This window comes from Cygnus olor, chromosome 5 (genome assembly GCF_009769625.2).
Source record: "Cygnus olor isolate bCygOlo1 chromosome 5, bCygOlo1.pri.v2, whole genome shotgun sequence".
In the NCBI taxonomy this organism is placed as follows: domain Eukaryota; kingdom Metazoa; phylum Chordata; class Aves; order Anseriformes; family Anatidae; genus Cygnus; species Cygnus olor.
In genome coordinates, this window is record NC_049173.1 from 34,423,616 (window position 1) to 34,439,447 (window position 15,832).

The 15,832-nt window shown below is 38.8% G+C and overlaps 1 protein-coding gene across 2 annotated transcripts in view; it reads right to left on the reverse strand.

Annotated features, from left to right (window-relative positions):
* Positions 1–5,163, reverse strand: part of LOC121070612 (cytosolic phospholipase A2 epsilon-like) — a 38,138-nt gene extending 32,975 nt beyond the window's left edge. The window contains exons 1-3 of one of the 2 annotated variants that reach the window (XM_040557995.1): positions 5,059–5,163; positions 4,244–4,345; positions 3,799–3,885 (exon numbers count right to left, since the gene is read on the reverse strand). In XM_040557995.1, the coding sequence (XP_040413929.1) occupies positions 3,799–3,885; positions 4,244–4,270 (114 nt within the window). In that variant the 5' untranslated portion in view covers positions 4,271–4,345; positions 5,059–5,163. Of the gene's footprint in view, positions 1–3,798; positions 3,886–4,243; positions 4,346–4,404; positions 4,430–5,058 lie in introns of those variants that run through there. The other variant, XM_040557996.1, reaches the window with a different exon arrangement.
* Between the last annotated feature and the right edge of the window lie 10,669 nt (positions 5,164–15,832).

Genomic DNA, 15,832 nt, shown 5'->3' on the forward strand with positions numbered 1-15,832 from the left:
ACATTAAAAATTAACCAGTGCCTAAAATAACCATAAAGTTTTGTCCATGAGCTCAAGCTTATAACCAGCAATCTTGACTTCAGAAGGTAATTAAGTTGAAGGTTCAGTAAGTTGACTTGTTAAAATCCTGATAATTTTTGCTGTGATGTACAGAATCAGCACACCCAAAACACCAAGCGGGCCATGAGGTGCTGAAAAAACACATTCTCTTTATCAGGCTACTAGGAGTAGAAGATACACATGCACTTAGTTAGCTTCTGGTTGGGTTTATACCAAAACTAAATAGGAAATCGATAACTTGTCCTAAATAGGGTGCTCATATTTTATAGTGCTGTTTGTTTTAAAACAGGGAGTAAAGATCTCAGCATTATCAGAAATTGGGCTGAAACAGCTCCACACTATTCAACCAAACTGCTCCTTTTCCATCAACTAGGAACATCTGTCTGAAGACAACATTCTTCTCACCTCTTGTTTTTAAAGAAACCTATTGAGTCATGGGGTTTGTCCATTTGTTTAAATACCTTTCTCAAAAATAGTTTTCCAGTTAGAGAAATATATAAAAGCTTCAGCAGACATATTTCAAGACAAAGAAATGAGTGAAAGGAAACACTAAAACATTTAGCATTGGTACTCTTAGCTTCCTTTAGCATAAACTTGTGGCATCAGACCTTCAATTAGCATTTTGAAACCCATGTTTTTATAGGCTGTCAGAGATGCATATAAATTACCATGACTATGTAAGAATAGAGTGATAGAAACAAATATGGATTGTATGAAAACATGTCTACATCAAAAAGTCATATGCTCATTCCTGAGTGTCATGCACACATCACTGCAGTGGACTAGAAGAGAGGTTATGTGAAGAATCCTCCATAGGGACTTGATATTGTGCACGTAATGAAGACAGACTGATAGAAGAGCTAGCATATGGGAGAATTATATTAGGAAGAAAACAAAACAGAACATATATCTATGAAGATGTATTAAGCATTTCCATGAAGAGTAAAATGCTGCAAAGATTAGATAGCATCAAAGATTGCACAAGGCTTCAAACACCTCTTTTCATATGGAATCACAACAAGAATGTGGATGGGGATATTTGGTGTCATAAGAGGATTGCTCAGTCCAAGAGAAGGAAGAAAAATATGAATTTTTTCTGTCTTCCAGAAAGAGAGCTCTGAATGGGTGCTGCATAAGAGAAAAGCCAATGAGCTGTGTATGGAAACACTGCGCAACAGGAGGTAGGTAGCCAGTGTCAGAAAATCTCACTGTATCAGCTGAGAAATCTCAGTCCTGTGAAACAGCAAGATACAAGCTTTGTCAGTCAGCGCATACCCAGCATACAGTCATGCATATACAGCGCAAGTAGGAGACTGGGAAAGAAAAAAAAGATTCAAGGAATTAACAAGAAGAAACAGCTAGTAATGTGAACCTCAGAGAAGCAATCAAGTATCTTTGGTTGCTGCTGCTGATTATCATTTGTGTTACAATAAAAAAATTAATTCAGGGAGTTGGTAATGTAATCAACTATTCATGAGTGATTTATTATCATAAATAGCCACTTTCAGCACAACTTCCTATATTAAGCCAGGGGCAATTCCTGATATGAAGGCTGAAGAGAATATTACCAAAATCTGAGTACCCATAATGCACAGACGGACAAATCCTCTTGCAGTTCCCGCTAATAAAAGAAATCTCTGTACACTGAACCTTTGAACTCATGCCTGCAAAGACAGGGTGATAGGTAGACTCAGCAGCCTTCCTTAAAAACTCATTGATACCTCTGGAAAACTTTGTTTTTAAAAGGGGAAGGATAATGGGGTCCTGGTAATAATGCAGTGCATTTTTTCTCATTTTGTAGCAAACCATTAAGAGACATGCACCGCTTTTTTTTATGAGTATCACCTACATAAATCAAAGTGATCAAAGTTCTCCTAGTTCTCTGGTTTATGATTTTGTGCCCAGCAGAATACCTTGGTGATTCTCCCTGCCCAGTGTTAATACTAGTACTCTTGAGTTGAGATTATGCTTACTGATTTCTTGCCTGCATTACTGTTTGCTTTCTGTGCATTTACAGATGAGCCGACATCTAGTCTTTTTAACCTGATAATTTGTTGATCAATTTTTGCATTTTCAGAAACAGCAAATTATTCTGTAGAGATCTGAGAAAGACAATGCACTAACAGATAATAGTGATAAATTTGCTAGATTTACTGTTATTATTGACTGGCTTACTCACAGCTATTTATGATCTTCTTTTAGCATGTTTCATCTTTCCTGTATTCATGACTAAGGTGCTAGAAGGCAAACTGTCAACTGAGGACTCCCAGAAACAGCTAACAGACATGCTCTTGACACTCATTCTTTTTAAAATCTGAAGGGGGTGGTGGGTGGGGTGTGTGTCACAAAGTTGATACATTTTCCAGATATTTTAGCAGTGGGGGATTTTTAACTTCGTGCTGTAAATAGTGAACAGAGCTGGATTTTGTGCAGCAGCCCCTGGGCATGTTTTCCTAAACCAGTCCAGTATCTATTCAACATATAACTGTGTGATAAAAAGTCCTCTCAAACTGAAGCAAATACTCAGGCAAATGTTGAGAATTAACATTAAAAAAACATGTTGTCCTTTATAATACCTCTCCATTAATGTTCATCCTCTTCTCATAGATGGTAAAACTTCAGATTACAAAAACCAAGAGAAAAGCCAAAAGCTGCCCAGGAAACCCAATGCCAGTAGAGGCAGAAACTGGCCAGCTCACACAAGCCTGTGTTTTTAATGCCAGTTTGCTGCCAAGCTTTGTTACAGGGGATAGAAGACATGTTCAAGAGCCAGCAGTCCATAAAGAGTGACTGAGAACATCTTTATTGTTAAACACTTGTAGGGAGCAAAAGAACTTCTGGAGGTTGACTCGATAAGGAAAAAGTATTGCAAGAACAATAAATTCAAGCAGTACAAAGGGTCACATAACCCCCATATGCAGGGGCCTGTGACTACAATTTTTTTTTCTGTTGCTTTACATATGTTCAAAAGTGTGCTGAAGTCTAACAACCTAATATACATATAACTACATCAGCGGTAAAGGAGGGCTGGATGCCTTTAGCTATGGGTATTTCAAAACAAAAACACATCAGTATAAATATAGTAAATCATTACAGAAATGCAGCTAAGGTTGGGTCATTGCTCTCCTGAATAGCTGCTCTTCCTGCTTTAGTGCATTCCCTTTATGATCTTTAGCATACACACAGAGCCAATTCTGGACATCTGAATGCAATGTCAGTATTGCTTATGCTACTTTGCCATTTACATCAAATTTCACACCCCAGTGGGAGTTAGACACTATTTCTATATTCTGTTTTTTTTTTTTTTTTTTATTCCCCCCTCTGGAAACTGGCATTAATGATGAAAATCCGAAGGATTACTAACAGTTAAATTCTGACTTGCTGACACTGGCAACATTCTCCATTCATGCAGAGCTAAAACTCCATTAAAGTCAATAAAGTATTAAAAGAAGGCCAAACTCAGTCCCATTTTAACAACAAATTGAGTACATTTTCCCTAAGGAATTTCTCTAAGGAATAAAACTATGTAAAAATACACTTTGTATAAATAGATAAAGGAATGGAATGTAAAAGCAACAGAATGCAGATGTTTCACCTAAAGAAAGTTTTCTTCCACGAAATGTTCCTATTTCTAAATAAGCATGTGAATCTGATAAGAACCAAATATCAAAAAAAAAAGATCCTGCCCTTCTCAAAAAAAAAAGTTTTGTCCCATTACTAGTTTGTTGAAGTTAGTACCTTAGCACAAACGTCACTCTGTGCCATAGCCTGCATCATCCATTTTCTTTCTTCATTTTTCAATGGGTTTGATTTGCTGCTGGGATGCTGTTGAGAGGAGAAGGACAAAGGATCAAAAAGATAGTGAAAGTCTATATTTCCACATATTTAAACTCCTTAACATTGAATTACAATGTGGAATGGACAATATACCTGCCTCATCATTCACATCAGCAAGGTGGCAGACAGAAGGAACATGTCAGGAGAGTGGCAGCTATTTCTGCGCTACATCGAAAGGTTTTAACTCCAGATCCTCACAGCTGTAAATAACCAAGGAAGCACAATCTTGCTTTCTTGGAGATTATGTCCTACTGATAAGGAAGGACTTGAGCTGCCTGTATTCTGGGGACAAATCTGAATCAAATTCTCAGAGACTCCTGCCAGGTTTATTCTGTTTTCCACTTACCTGAGGAAAGGCAGATGTTGATGCCATTGAAATCACTGCTGCATTAAAAGCAGGTGCTGCAAATGACACCCGAATATTAGGTTCCACAGTTGCCAGAGCCTCCTGAAACATATTTACAGCCTTGAAGAGTGTCAGAAGTTGCTGAACAGGTGTTTTATTACCTTGAGTCAGAGCTCCACCCCTCCATGATTTCTGAAACACGAAAAATTTCCACCCACATTATTTGTCCTAGGAGTAAGTTTGTTGTAAGATGCAAACATTCATCTGCAGCTCTTGTGACTGAACTGAGTGTGCTGAGGCCAAAGTATTCTCACTTGGGGGCTTGCAGAAATGTACTAACAGCAAAAAGCTGATTGATGACCTCAATCTGTGAGAGGAAACCAGTGTTAATCTAAAGTGTTAATCTACAGTGTTAATCTTAGTGTTAATCTAAAAATGATGACCATAACAGCCTAAGAGACAATTCTAACTAGAGTCTTCATGAAAAGACCCTGAGAAATGCTGTACATTAATGCCTCCACAGAGAGATGGAGGGAGAGAAGTCCAAAGGTAGCAGGACAACTTTTGTTTAAAAAATTCCAGGGGACTTTTTGATTGGCAATATAATTCACATAGTACCTTATTTAAGGACTTACAGAAATGATCATGAAACAGTGAGCTGTGGATAACTGTTACTAAGCTACTTACTAGGAAGAGGATGGAGACCTAGAGACAGATCTTCTGGAGTGACTTGCCCTCTCAACCCACTTGTATTCAGCACCGTTTGTGTTCCTTGTTCCTCACACATCTCCTTCCTCATTACACAGCTCTTTTACCTCTCTTTACCTGACAGAGATTCCTCATTCCCTCTGGTAGGATGGAGAGGAGATAACCAGGAACAGATTTAGTCTGTGATCCTGTGATTTGGACCTGAGATGCAGTCCTGAAGAGGCATACAGCTCTGGACGACAAAAAAAAAAAAAACAAGAACAATTTATTAAGAGAAGACATACACTTAAGGGCAGTGTGGAAGGACACAGTCCTTCCTGAGGACGCACAGTGAGGAAGTAGAGGAAGATGGCAATAATCAGAGAAAATTCTTAATATTTTCATACATAAGGAATTTTCCTGAAGTAATATTTTTCCACTAAAAAGTACAGTTGCATCATGATTCGTATACTTGTATGCTTTAATAGCTTTCCACTTCAAAAGAAATGAAAGGAAGAAATTTGATAAGCAACATTTCTGTGATCCCTAAAACATAATGTATCACACTTCCATTTGAAATGCCTTACTTATTTCTGCGTTTTATACTTAATATAAAATGCATCTCAGAAAATTTAAATGAGACTTAAATATTTCACCTTAAAAAAACCTGAAATATTTCAGAAAATTAAATTTCATGTATTAGGAAAGCTGGATGCTTCATTTTTCTTTTGTTCAATCCATTTTTGTTTTCAGCTGTTTTTTCCTTATGCAAAGGAAATTCAGATTTCTGAGCAACCATATCCAAATCACCATCCAACTGGGCCTTACTAGCAGATTATTGGAGTTTAATGGACTGAACCTCTTCATTTTATGAACCTTTTCTGTAGTTAGGATCTGCATGTATTCAGCACACATTGAGGAAGCTCGGTGATTAAATTTTCTAATCCATTATGCAAGCATCATTAGGTACACATACATTTCTATTGAAAATCCACTCAAAAGATTAAAATTAGAGCTTATGAAACAACTTGAGATTAATAGGATGACAAAGCATGATGCTTCCTATTAGGCACCTGCATAAGTATGAAATCACAGCCACTCTGGCTGTAGTAATAAGTGTTGTACAAGAACCTGGGCTGACAGAAACTAGACACAAACCTAGTCACTTCCAGCAGTCTTGTTGCAGGCACTTCCTATATGCACGAAGGAATTCAGATGAAAAGCTGGTGTTGCAAGGAGAACAAGTAAGACAGTTTGATCATCTTACCTGCAGTATTACATAGTTGCAAAATTCGATTTCTTAGGTTTAATTTTATGCCTGCATTTTCTGATGTGTATATATTATTAAATGACTACTTTTTTTTTTGATTACATGGTACAAGGGAATTTTTTTTCTATGAACTTATTTTCTCACCTTTATCATATTGAAACTTTTCGATGGAACAGGAACTGCTTAATTGAAACTGAAATTAGATAAACTACAACAATAAACAAAATAAAATAAACAAGTGCAGTTACAAGCCCTTGAGTAGAAGCTTTTCAAAGCAGTGATTAGAAGCCTCTCCTACTCCTTGGCTCACGCTTTGCTTCGTGTGAACACTTACACCCATCACCTCTCTAGATAGGAACAAAATGCCAAAATTTCCTGCCTTGTTTTCCCCCCTCTAAAAATGATCCGAGAAATTTAAGAGAAGGGCAACATACACATAAAAGTATACAGTTTTTCAATTTGTTCTACAGTCTATCTGTATTCCTGATGGAAGTACACAGAACAGCCACCATATCAGGATGGAGCCACTGGAACATTAGCAACAGTTTCTGTAATTGTACCCCACAAAGATTATTACCTCCAGGTCTTGTTTCTGCAATGTGTGTAAGCTAATGGGTGAGGCTTTTGCTTGAAAGCTGGTTTTCATTTGTGTCAGATTGCACCTTTGTTTTTAAGGGAAAAGGAAACAAAGGGGATAAAAACCTCCAGAATCCCCTAGGAGCATGACTAAGGGATGTTGTTGCCTAACAACTAACTTGTCTTTCATGACTCAGGCCTTCCATATATGAAATACCTCTTCTTTAAGCTCAAGTCAGATGCGCCAAATGCACCTTCGACTCAAAGCTGATGCTGGTACTGAATTTCCTAAATTTGTTCAAAGTTCAAACCCCCTTCTGCTATGAAGTACGATTCCTTTAGAAACAAGCATAACCTTTCCACAAAGCACACACTGAGGATAGGCTCTACCTTACCTAAATCTAGTCACCTAGAAGTTAAACTTCTGGTCTAAGCCTGTTGTCTGTGCTCCCTATGTACTGAATAGAGGAAAAAAAAGCAAGTACCGCATTCTCCAGGTAGTGACTAAGCCCATTTACATTATGTTCTTCTCTCTCCTTTGACTGGAAAAGCATCCAGGTCACCTAGCTTCTGAATAGCTAAAGATATGTGAGATGAATTCCAGCCTGAGCAATCAACATATTCTCTTCAATCACTCATTTCCAAAGCTATTGATGCTTAGAGAACCTGACATTGAGGAACTCCGACCGTGTTAACGCGTGATTCAGAGTCGCAAGGTGAAGCTGCAAAACACCCTTAGGCAAAAACTCTATCAGCTTGTAAATGAAAAATCCTCTTACAGGTTCATTGGAATAACAAGAAGTTTTATGATAACCAGGGTAGTGGAGAATGCTAAATGCAATGCTGCATGTACCACTAAGTTTTTTGTCTTGAGTACCAACTTCCCTCCATATTTCAGTCTGGGATGGCCTTAGGCCCTGTGATTATTTTTAAATTTTTTATCACCTTAAGGACTTCTGGATTTTTAAAATTGTTACATTTTAATAGTATTATTATTATTATTATTTAATCATTTAAAGATCATTTTAAGGGCACCTCAATATTTGTGGTAGCTCCAAGATCCCCTCCCCACCTCATTTCAGGAGCAGCTTTAATGTTAGCAGAGACCAGGCTGTGCAGCAGTAGGTAATGGCCAGGGGATATTGGGGGGGGCGGGGATTATGAAGTTTGTTTTTCTATCCCAGGCTGCAATCTGAGGAAGCTTAACAGCTGCTCCATGAGCATCTGAGACACATTTGGGGCAAACGGGGAATTACAAAGAGAAAAACAGAAAGGAAAGGAGTGTTACAACCTAGAACCCAAAGGTAATGCACTCACCACTTCTGGGGCATAGCCCCAGGGGTCAGATATTAGATTTAGCGCAGCTCAAGGAGTCAGGCCACCCTTCAGTACCCCCACTCACAGCAGTTCCAGGGCCTGTCAGTCAGCTCACGAGCTCCTGGCAAGATGCAGAGCAGTCAATATTGATCTGCCTCAAGGTAGTTGTCATTTGAGGCTCTTTCCTGTTTTTTTCCTTTTTCCTAAGGAGTCTGATGGCATCTTAGACTACCATCAGCACAGTTTAAAGCTACTACCAATGACTGAGCTAGACCAATTATAATATTACTGCTCAAACACATGAATTGAATCAGAGTTAATTATTCAAAGATTATTAAACTCATAACTAAGAAAAAATAAAAAAAATCAGCTAGATCGTGTTTTATTTTGCCCTTTCTCAGTCATTCTCCCAATAACATGCTTCAGCATCTTTTCCATCCTTTCCAGCTCCTCTTTTTTGTCTCATCCCTATTTGCTCTTTCACGTCATACCATAACAATGTCACCAGCCCCTCTTGCTTCAGCACATCTTTCCCCCAAATTTCCTGGGCAACCTTTCTCAACACAATAGAAAAGGAGGATTCAGCTTCCCCAAAAAACCCTTCTGTTTTACTCCTGATACTTATCTTTACTAGGAACAGCCATCTTCTACTCCCCAGGGATACAGGAAAGTGCAGCTCCTGTGACTCAGTGATATGAGGATTCAAGCATATCAAAATTACTAATGCAATCTGAATAAAAGCAAAAATTTAAGTTCATATCAGAAACCAACAGATCATAGAAAGCTCTATGAAAGCAATGCCAAATAAGAACAAGAATCAGGCTCAAATATATTAGCAAATGTGAAATTCTGCCTGATCAACATCACTGCTGTTGGTGACCATATACTTGTTATTTAATAAGATAAATTGGTCACCATAAGTACATATGTGTATATATATATACATATACACACGATTCAAATATGACTACATTAAAAAAGAGAGTGAAATAGCTTGAGGAAATTCAGACAATAAGGTTAGATCACCAGAAAAAGGGATGTTTCAACCTAAAAGCATTATCCAGCTTTTAAGAGAGCTCTATATATTCATTCTCAGGATGAATATTGGGTATAGACATTTGTTGTATTACGTATACTGATTTTACTAGACTCAGAGAAAACTCATATTCACAAATATTTCAGGAAGAGTTTGAAAAGTATTGACATCCTGGAGAAATACTGGCATTAAAGCAGATTTGTAACATCCTTTAGTCTTCAAAAAAATTTTTCCCCTTTCCTTATGGAAAACATTATCTATTTTCTGCTATAGCTGACTTGTGCAACACCCTTAATACTGAACTAAAATATAAAGTTGTTAATCTTCCTTCTCATAAAGCATGCTCTAAGTAGGAGCCTAGTTCTCACCAGTATCACCAAAGTCTCCCACCAAGCAGCAAAAGGAGTTGTAACAGCTAACACAATTTATCCTGAAGTAAAAGATTTCTAACCATTTTCAGCTGTGGTAAGTTAATTGTGTCTTGGTATCCCAATACCGACCCAGCACCTCACCTGATGCCTTTGAGTCCTCCGCTTCTTGGCTAACATATCAGACATTATATGCTACTGTCAACATCAAATTTTCAGTGACTACTTCAGTTAGCTCCAGGAGACAAAGTACATTACAAGAACCTAGTCCATGCATAAAACTGTTGTTCCCCAGTCCATTTTTTGACTACAGAGAGAGAAAGGTGGTTTCCCGTGAGGACTCTAGTTTGAGAATCCCAGGCTGGATCAGGGGACCCCAATGCAGGTGAACGGTTTGCCCCTGGTTTTGGCAGTTTCTCAAAGCTTTCCCCATTGCTAAACGGAATTCCCTTTGCTTCCTCAGTGTAAAGGCCAGCATGGCAGCTTTCTGACTACTTTGTGGTTTCAGCCCAGACTGACATAGGCGGAGTGTTTCACCACACAGCAGAAGACTGCTTTTCTCCACATGGCAATGGCTCAAGTTTTTGTATGATCAAATTCCTAACTTTTTTGTCATTTTTGTGTTATAGAAGAGGCTAGGACAGTGCCAGTGCACTGTGAGATCAAGGCCCACATCTGATGCAGTACTGCAAGGGAATAAATTCCATCCTAAAGAACTGAGACGGACAGAAACAACCAAGAGATTCTGCCCTTAAAGATTCATCCCCCTCCTCCTCCTCCAGCTGTCAGCCCCTGGGAGAAAGCACAAGCTATGGCAAAAGGAGTTCCCTGGGGAAAGCATACCCAGCCAAGGCAAGGGTGTCAAGCTCTGGGAACACTTTCTATCTCACCACAGACTGAAGAGGAAGCAGACGCAAAGTGTTTGGTGATGCACTCACTTCATCTCACCTGAAACTCCCAGTGAGGCACTCACTTCATCCCACTGAAATTCCCTGTCCACTTTCTTGTGACAAAGGCACAAAAATTTTCCCATTTCCATGCTGACTTGAAGCCTTGTGACCCATTGTGTAATCTGAAGATGCGTGTATAGCGCTGTTTCTTGTCCTATATACAGTGTGTTGTCACCAAGAGCATGGAGTACCAGCTTTTCCATGGCACCTGGTAGGTCATATAAGCAGTGTTTAACATGTCCACACTCTGGTGGGAGTCACACAGTCATTCCATCTACATTTTTATCTGAGATTGAGCTATCATCTGCGACTTGTGCCAGCTGTGCATGGGATGTGCTCTCAGTGACGCTACATGCCTGACACCACACAGCTGATAACAAAACAAAGCCTTTTCTCAGGGAGTCCTAAAAGACTTCACAGTTGGCTGGGGAGCCAAGTGTGGGAGAATTCAGGGCAAGCAAGGAAAAGAGTCCAGCTATCATTCCACGTGCTCCCGCTGAACAAAATACAAACCTGTGCAGGAATCTAGTGTGGCAACTTACTTACTCACAAATGGGCTGATCAAAAGATTAAACTATGTTAACAGCTCCATATGGAAAGACTTTAAAGAAACAATTGCAAAACATCTTAAGGAAGTGTTTCAGAAATGCGTAAGGAAAGAAACAGTCTCCAGGAGATCGAGATAGGCAACTATATAAGTACATCCTATTACATGCTGAGATAAATCACCATTGCAAATGATATCGTGCTATAACCTAAGGACATCAAAGACAACCATGACTCTTAGGTCAAATCAAGAAAACACAAATTAAAGAAAGACAAATTTGTGGGGTCAGGCATTGCTGAATCTCCACTGTAATAAATGTAGGGGAGCCACATGCTAGTAAAGCATGTGGAAGTCTGTCTAAACAGCTATTACATGCAATTCTCACATGTTTTTGATATTTTGACCCTATATGGTGTAATTACTGAAATCTACTCAGAACATGTTGGAGAGATATGAGTTGAAAGGAAAACAAATTATTACCTATATATCCAAAAATACAGAATGATAACAAGGTCAGACATGCTGTTGATAAAAACCTTGTGTGATTGACAAAGAGGAATCCCTATTGCTTTGGAGGCTCAGCATTCCAGCTGCGTGCTGCAAACCAGTGGGAAGAGTCAGGGTGGGCTAGCAGAATTGGATGTCTTAGGGGCACAACTATCTGCTTCTGCTGCAGTTGAGGAAATCTCAGCAGCGTGATACGAGCTATCCTAATTTCACAATTTTGGCTGAAAGCCCAGCCTCTTTCAGAAGTGGTAAGAAAGCAGCAGTGGGTGTCAAGAGCAACGCACAACACATGGGGAATTCAAAGTAGATCATAAGTCGTTAAGCATAGAAAAAACATGATTTGTATGGTTAACAATAATAAACATATTCGTAAATATAAAGAAATGTATACACAGAAAAAGCAAAATCTCATCAGAGGTCCAGACTCATTACTTCATATAGATACCAAATGATTACTAACTGCAGCTAAAGCAGGAATGCTAATAAAACACTTTTGTTCTATGTTGGGAAAAAAGAAACTTAACAAGTTCCATCAACAAATATGATGAACTGCTTTGTGACACATAGCCACTAAGTGACATATATTAAGACTAAACAGAGATCGTTCATACCAATTATTTCTAAAATTGTAGTCTAGGAAGATTCCTGACCGTCCACAGTTCCTCTGTTTTAAGTCTTGGGATACTGGAGAGCAGCAGAACACTGGAAGAAACTGAATGTTGTGCAAATTTTCAAAAGTAGCAAGAGGTGGTTATAGGGTGCTATTAGATTGGTTACCATGGTGCCAGTGGAATAGTGGGCATGATATCTGATTAAATGAAAATCAGTTATCATGTATTACCACTCTGGGTTCTCTTGGTATTCCTTAAAATACAGGCTGGCAGTTTTACATGCTGAATACATCATCATCCCTGAAATAGTGAACAGTGATGCTTATTTTCAATCAAGAGCTAGTTTCAAGTTACATATATTCTTCTCATTTAGTCTTCGTATGTTTTGTGTAACATGTTGATGTATGCTTTATATGAAATACAAGTTTCAGCATATAAAGCAATTATACACTGAAGACTGCGCTGCACTGCACAAGGGAGTGTTTTCCCCAAAAAGGGTTGACGATGTATGAGTTAGCCTTAGGACAGTCGTTAAGTAGTACTGTTTACTGTCTGGACAGGAGATGGTTCCACCCAGTCAGATTCCATACGTGTGTGTGTATGTATGTATAAACACAGCTGGGGAGATTTGCAGTAAAAATGATGTCTCAAACCCTTTCTATTAAGGCAGAAATAAGGGACCTATCTGGCTTGTATAAGAACTGAATATCAAGCCATGTGGTTTGGTAACAGCTTAAAAAGTTCAGAGCTATGAAATAAAAGGAGAGAGAGAAGCTGTTGAGAGCTGACCTTAATAAAGGTAGACCTAACTGTGCATTTCTTTTTATTTTTGTAAATCTGTTTTGGAGTTGGACTAGATGATCCTCAGAGGTCCCTGCCAACCTCGGCCATCTGTGATTTCTATTAAGCTTTGTGAAAGTCTAACTTTTATTTGAATAATGCACAGAAATTTGTCTTTAATTTCCTTATCTTAGGTATGTACTGCATGTGATGCCAGCATACTGCCAAAACCAAAGTTAAAAGTTCCTATGAATGCATTGATTTTGCAAACTAGGGTACTGGATCTCTCCTTCAGTGACCAGCGTGCAATAAGACTGTAAAGGAAGGTGAAACAACTACAGGGTGTTCCACCAGTAAGGTGCATGAGCTAGTAAACTGGTGATGCAATGTGATTGCATGAAAAATAATAAATCTTTCAGGGATTATCATTAGCAGCTTTGCTAAGCCCTGAGCTACCTTCTGGAAGCTATTCAATGTAAAACTGTGGGTTTTTTTCGTTTCTTTTTTTTTTTTTTTTTTTAAGAAGAAGAAACTGATGTAGTTCTATGCTGTAACTCTATAGTTTATTGCACAACGATTTTGTTATGCAAGATTGAAAAAATTATGTATTACCAAGGTTAAGAGTTTGTTAGCTGATTTCATAATTAGTCCTCAGTGAGAAACATCACTGAAAAAAATTTGTTTGTTTGTTGGGCCTGAAGAATTTTTAAGAGTTTAACAGTCTCAAACTGTCTCAACATATTCACAAGTGATTTGGAAATAAGCATGACATCCTGACTGTGCCAATTTGCAGTAGAACAAAGATTAATGGAGTGCTGAGTAATACCGAAGACAGAGCAATCAAACAGAAGAATCAGACCTTCTTGATAAACTGGCCTGATTAACCACAGTTAATTCTGATGCACTGAAGTGTGAAGTTATGAGTACAGGAATGACAAATGTATGCTACAATTTACTCCCCCTTACAAAAAGGAAGACTGTAGTTTGGAAAACAGTAATCACCAGTTATAGAAGATAAACAATCAGCCGAAGTCTCTAGTGGCAAATGAGGACAGCTGGATTCTGTATGTATAACCTGGGAAGTCATTTATATGTAAGAATATAAGAATAACAAGGTGCTGTTCATCTCATTTTATAGCATTTGTGGGAAAGGTACTGGAATCTGCACTGGATAAAGGGTCAGTGAAGAGTTGGAGGGAGTGCAAAAATAGATCTATGGTTGGATATAACAAATAAAGACTTTTTATAGTGAGAACTTAAAAGGCTGAATCTACTTGTTTGAAAAAAAGATTGTGATGTAACCTGGGCATGTTTTATAAACTCGATCCCAATGAAAAAACAGTGGTTATGCAATGGCTTTTAAGCTACTAGAAAAAGCTTTAACAAGAACTAATGCCTAGGCTCTGGCTAAACTAAATGAGGCCAAACCCACAGTGTATACTGTTTTCAGAAGATGATCACCCATTAAAAGATAATTCCATGAGATGTGGTGACATCACCATTCCTGATATCTTTAAAAGAAGAGAGGTTATTTTCCTTCAATAGAGACTTTGGTTGGCCACAGGTGATCAGGATTAACACTGAAGTAACTGCATGGCAGGTACCAGCTCTGACATCTGACAAGTCAGGCAAGATGATCTGATGGTACTTATGGCTCTGTCTATAAATTTATGGGAAGAAATAAGATGAATATTCTTGTACAAATACAAAACTGCATTCATTGTTTCACTTCATTCTTCCACAGCCTAGCAGAAGCTAAGTGGAGCTAAACAACTCAAGAGCTTTGTAAAGTGTTATAAAATGAATTGTTTAAATCAGTACAAGCTGGTAGGCCCATTCAGCAAACAACACTGGCAAATCATGCCCTAGAAAACTCAAAGGTTTGCTAAAGACTTAATAATACGGACTTACAAACAAGGATTGCAAAAACAAGAGGATCCAAACAACCTGACTATCCCTCTAGGCTTAGCTTGAACCTCTAGAGCTTCAGTCTTTCCTCACCTCTCCTAAGGCCTTCCAGTCTTATCTACTGCAGCCAACTGCTGCTCCCTGCTGAGCCTCCAGTTTTGGTCTCACATGTGAAAGATGTAAAAAGCCTCCCCCGGCCTTGTTGACTCTTCAGGTAGGCTCAACTGAGCCTTGTGTAAAAAGCTTAAAGTCTTCTACGTGAGTTACTGTCTCAATGCACCTCTTGTGCCATACAGAGAGAAATTTCTGAGGGCTTAAGGGGAATAAAACACCCACTGAAAGTGCCTTGGGAAAAGGCAAGTTGGAGGCATCCAGGAATTGGAGGTTTGATGAGTGGCCACTGTACACACAACACTTTGAGAACATCTCAGTCTTAAAAAAAAAGGCATTTTATAAATGACCATAGTCTTTTAAAAGAGGCTATCAATTTGAGGGGGCATTGTAAAAAACAAGGGAAAGCACAAACCTATGTGGGAGATGCCCAGCTCCCCAACTGATATGTGAGCAGACAAGTCTGAAATCACAGGTAGTTTGCTGAAAGGAAATGGCATCTGTCCTGTTTGTGGTGGTATGAACAATCTCTCAAGAGGCTCAAGCTGACTTTGTAAATAAAGTGAACTGGTTGTGAGAAAATCCACACAGCCTGACTAGAAGACGACTAACTGTCAGTTTCATTCCAGAGGAATAAAGGTGAACCAAAGAAGAGCTGAGAGCCTAAACCCATTCATAACCCACAAAAATGTCTTTTGAGGATTTACCTAGACAAACCACACTGTTGCTGCTCCAGCTTTTCAGAAGTACAGAAATGAAAGCTTGACTGTATCCAGAGAAGTCCCTTAGAAGAGCAAGGCAGCACTTGATGGCTCTCTCCCACTCTCTGACACTCCTTGTCCCCTGTGTTTTAAAGCAGGGAGTTGCACAGAGCCCTTTTGTCCTTGGCTGGCATGTCATTACAAAAATGAGTCCTGCTCC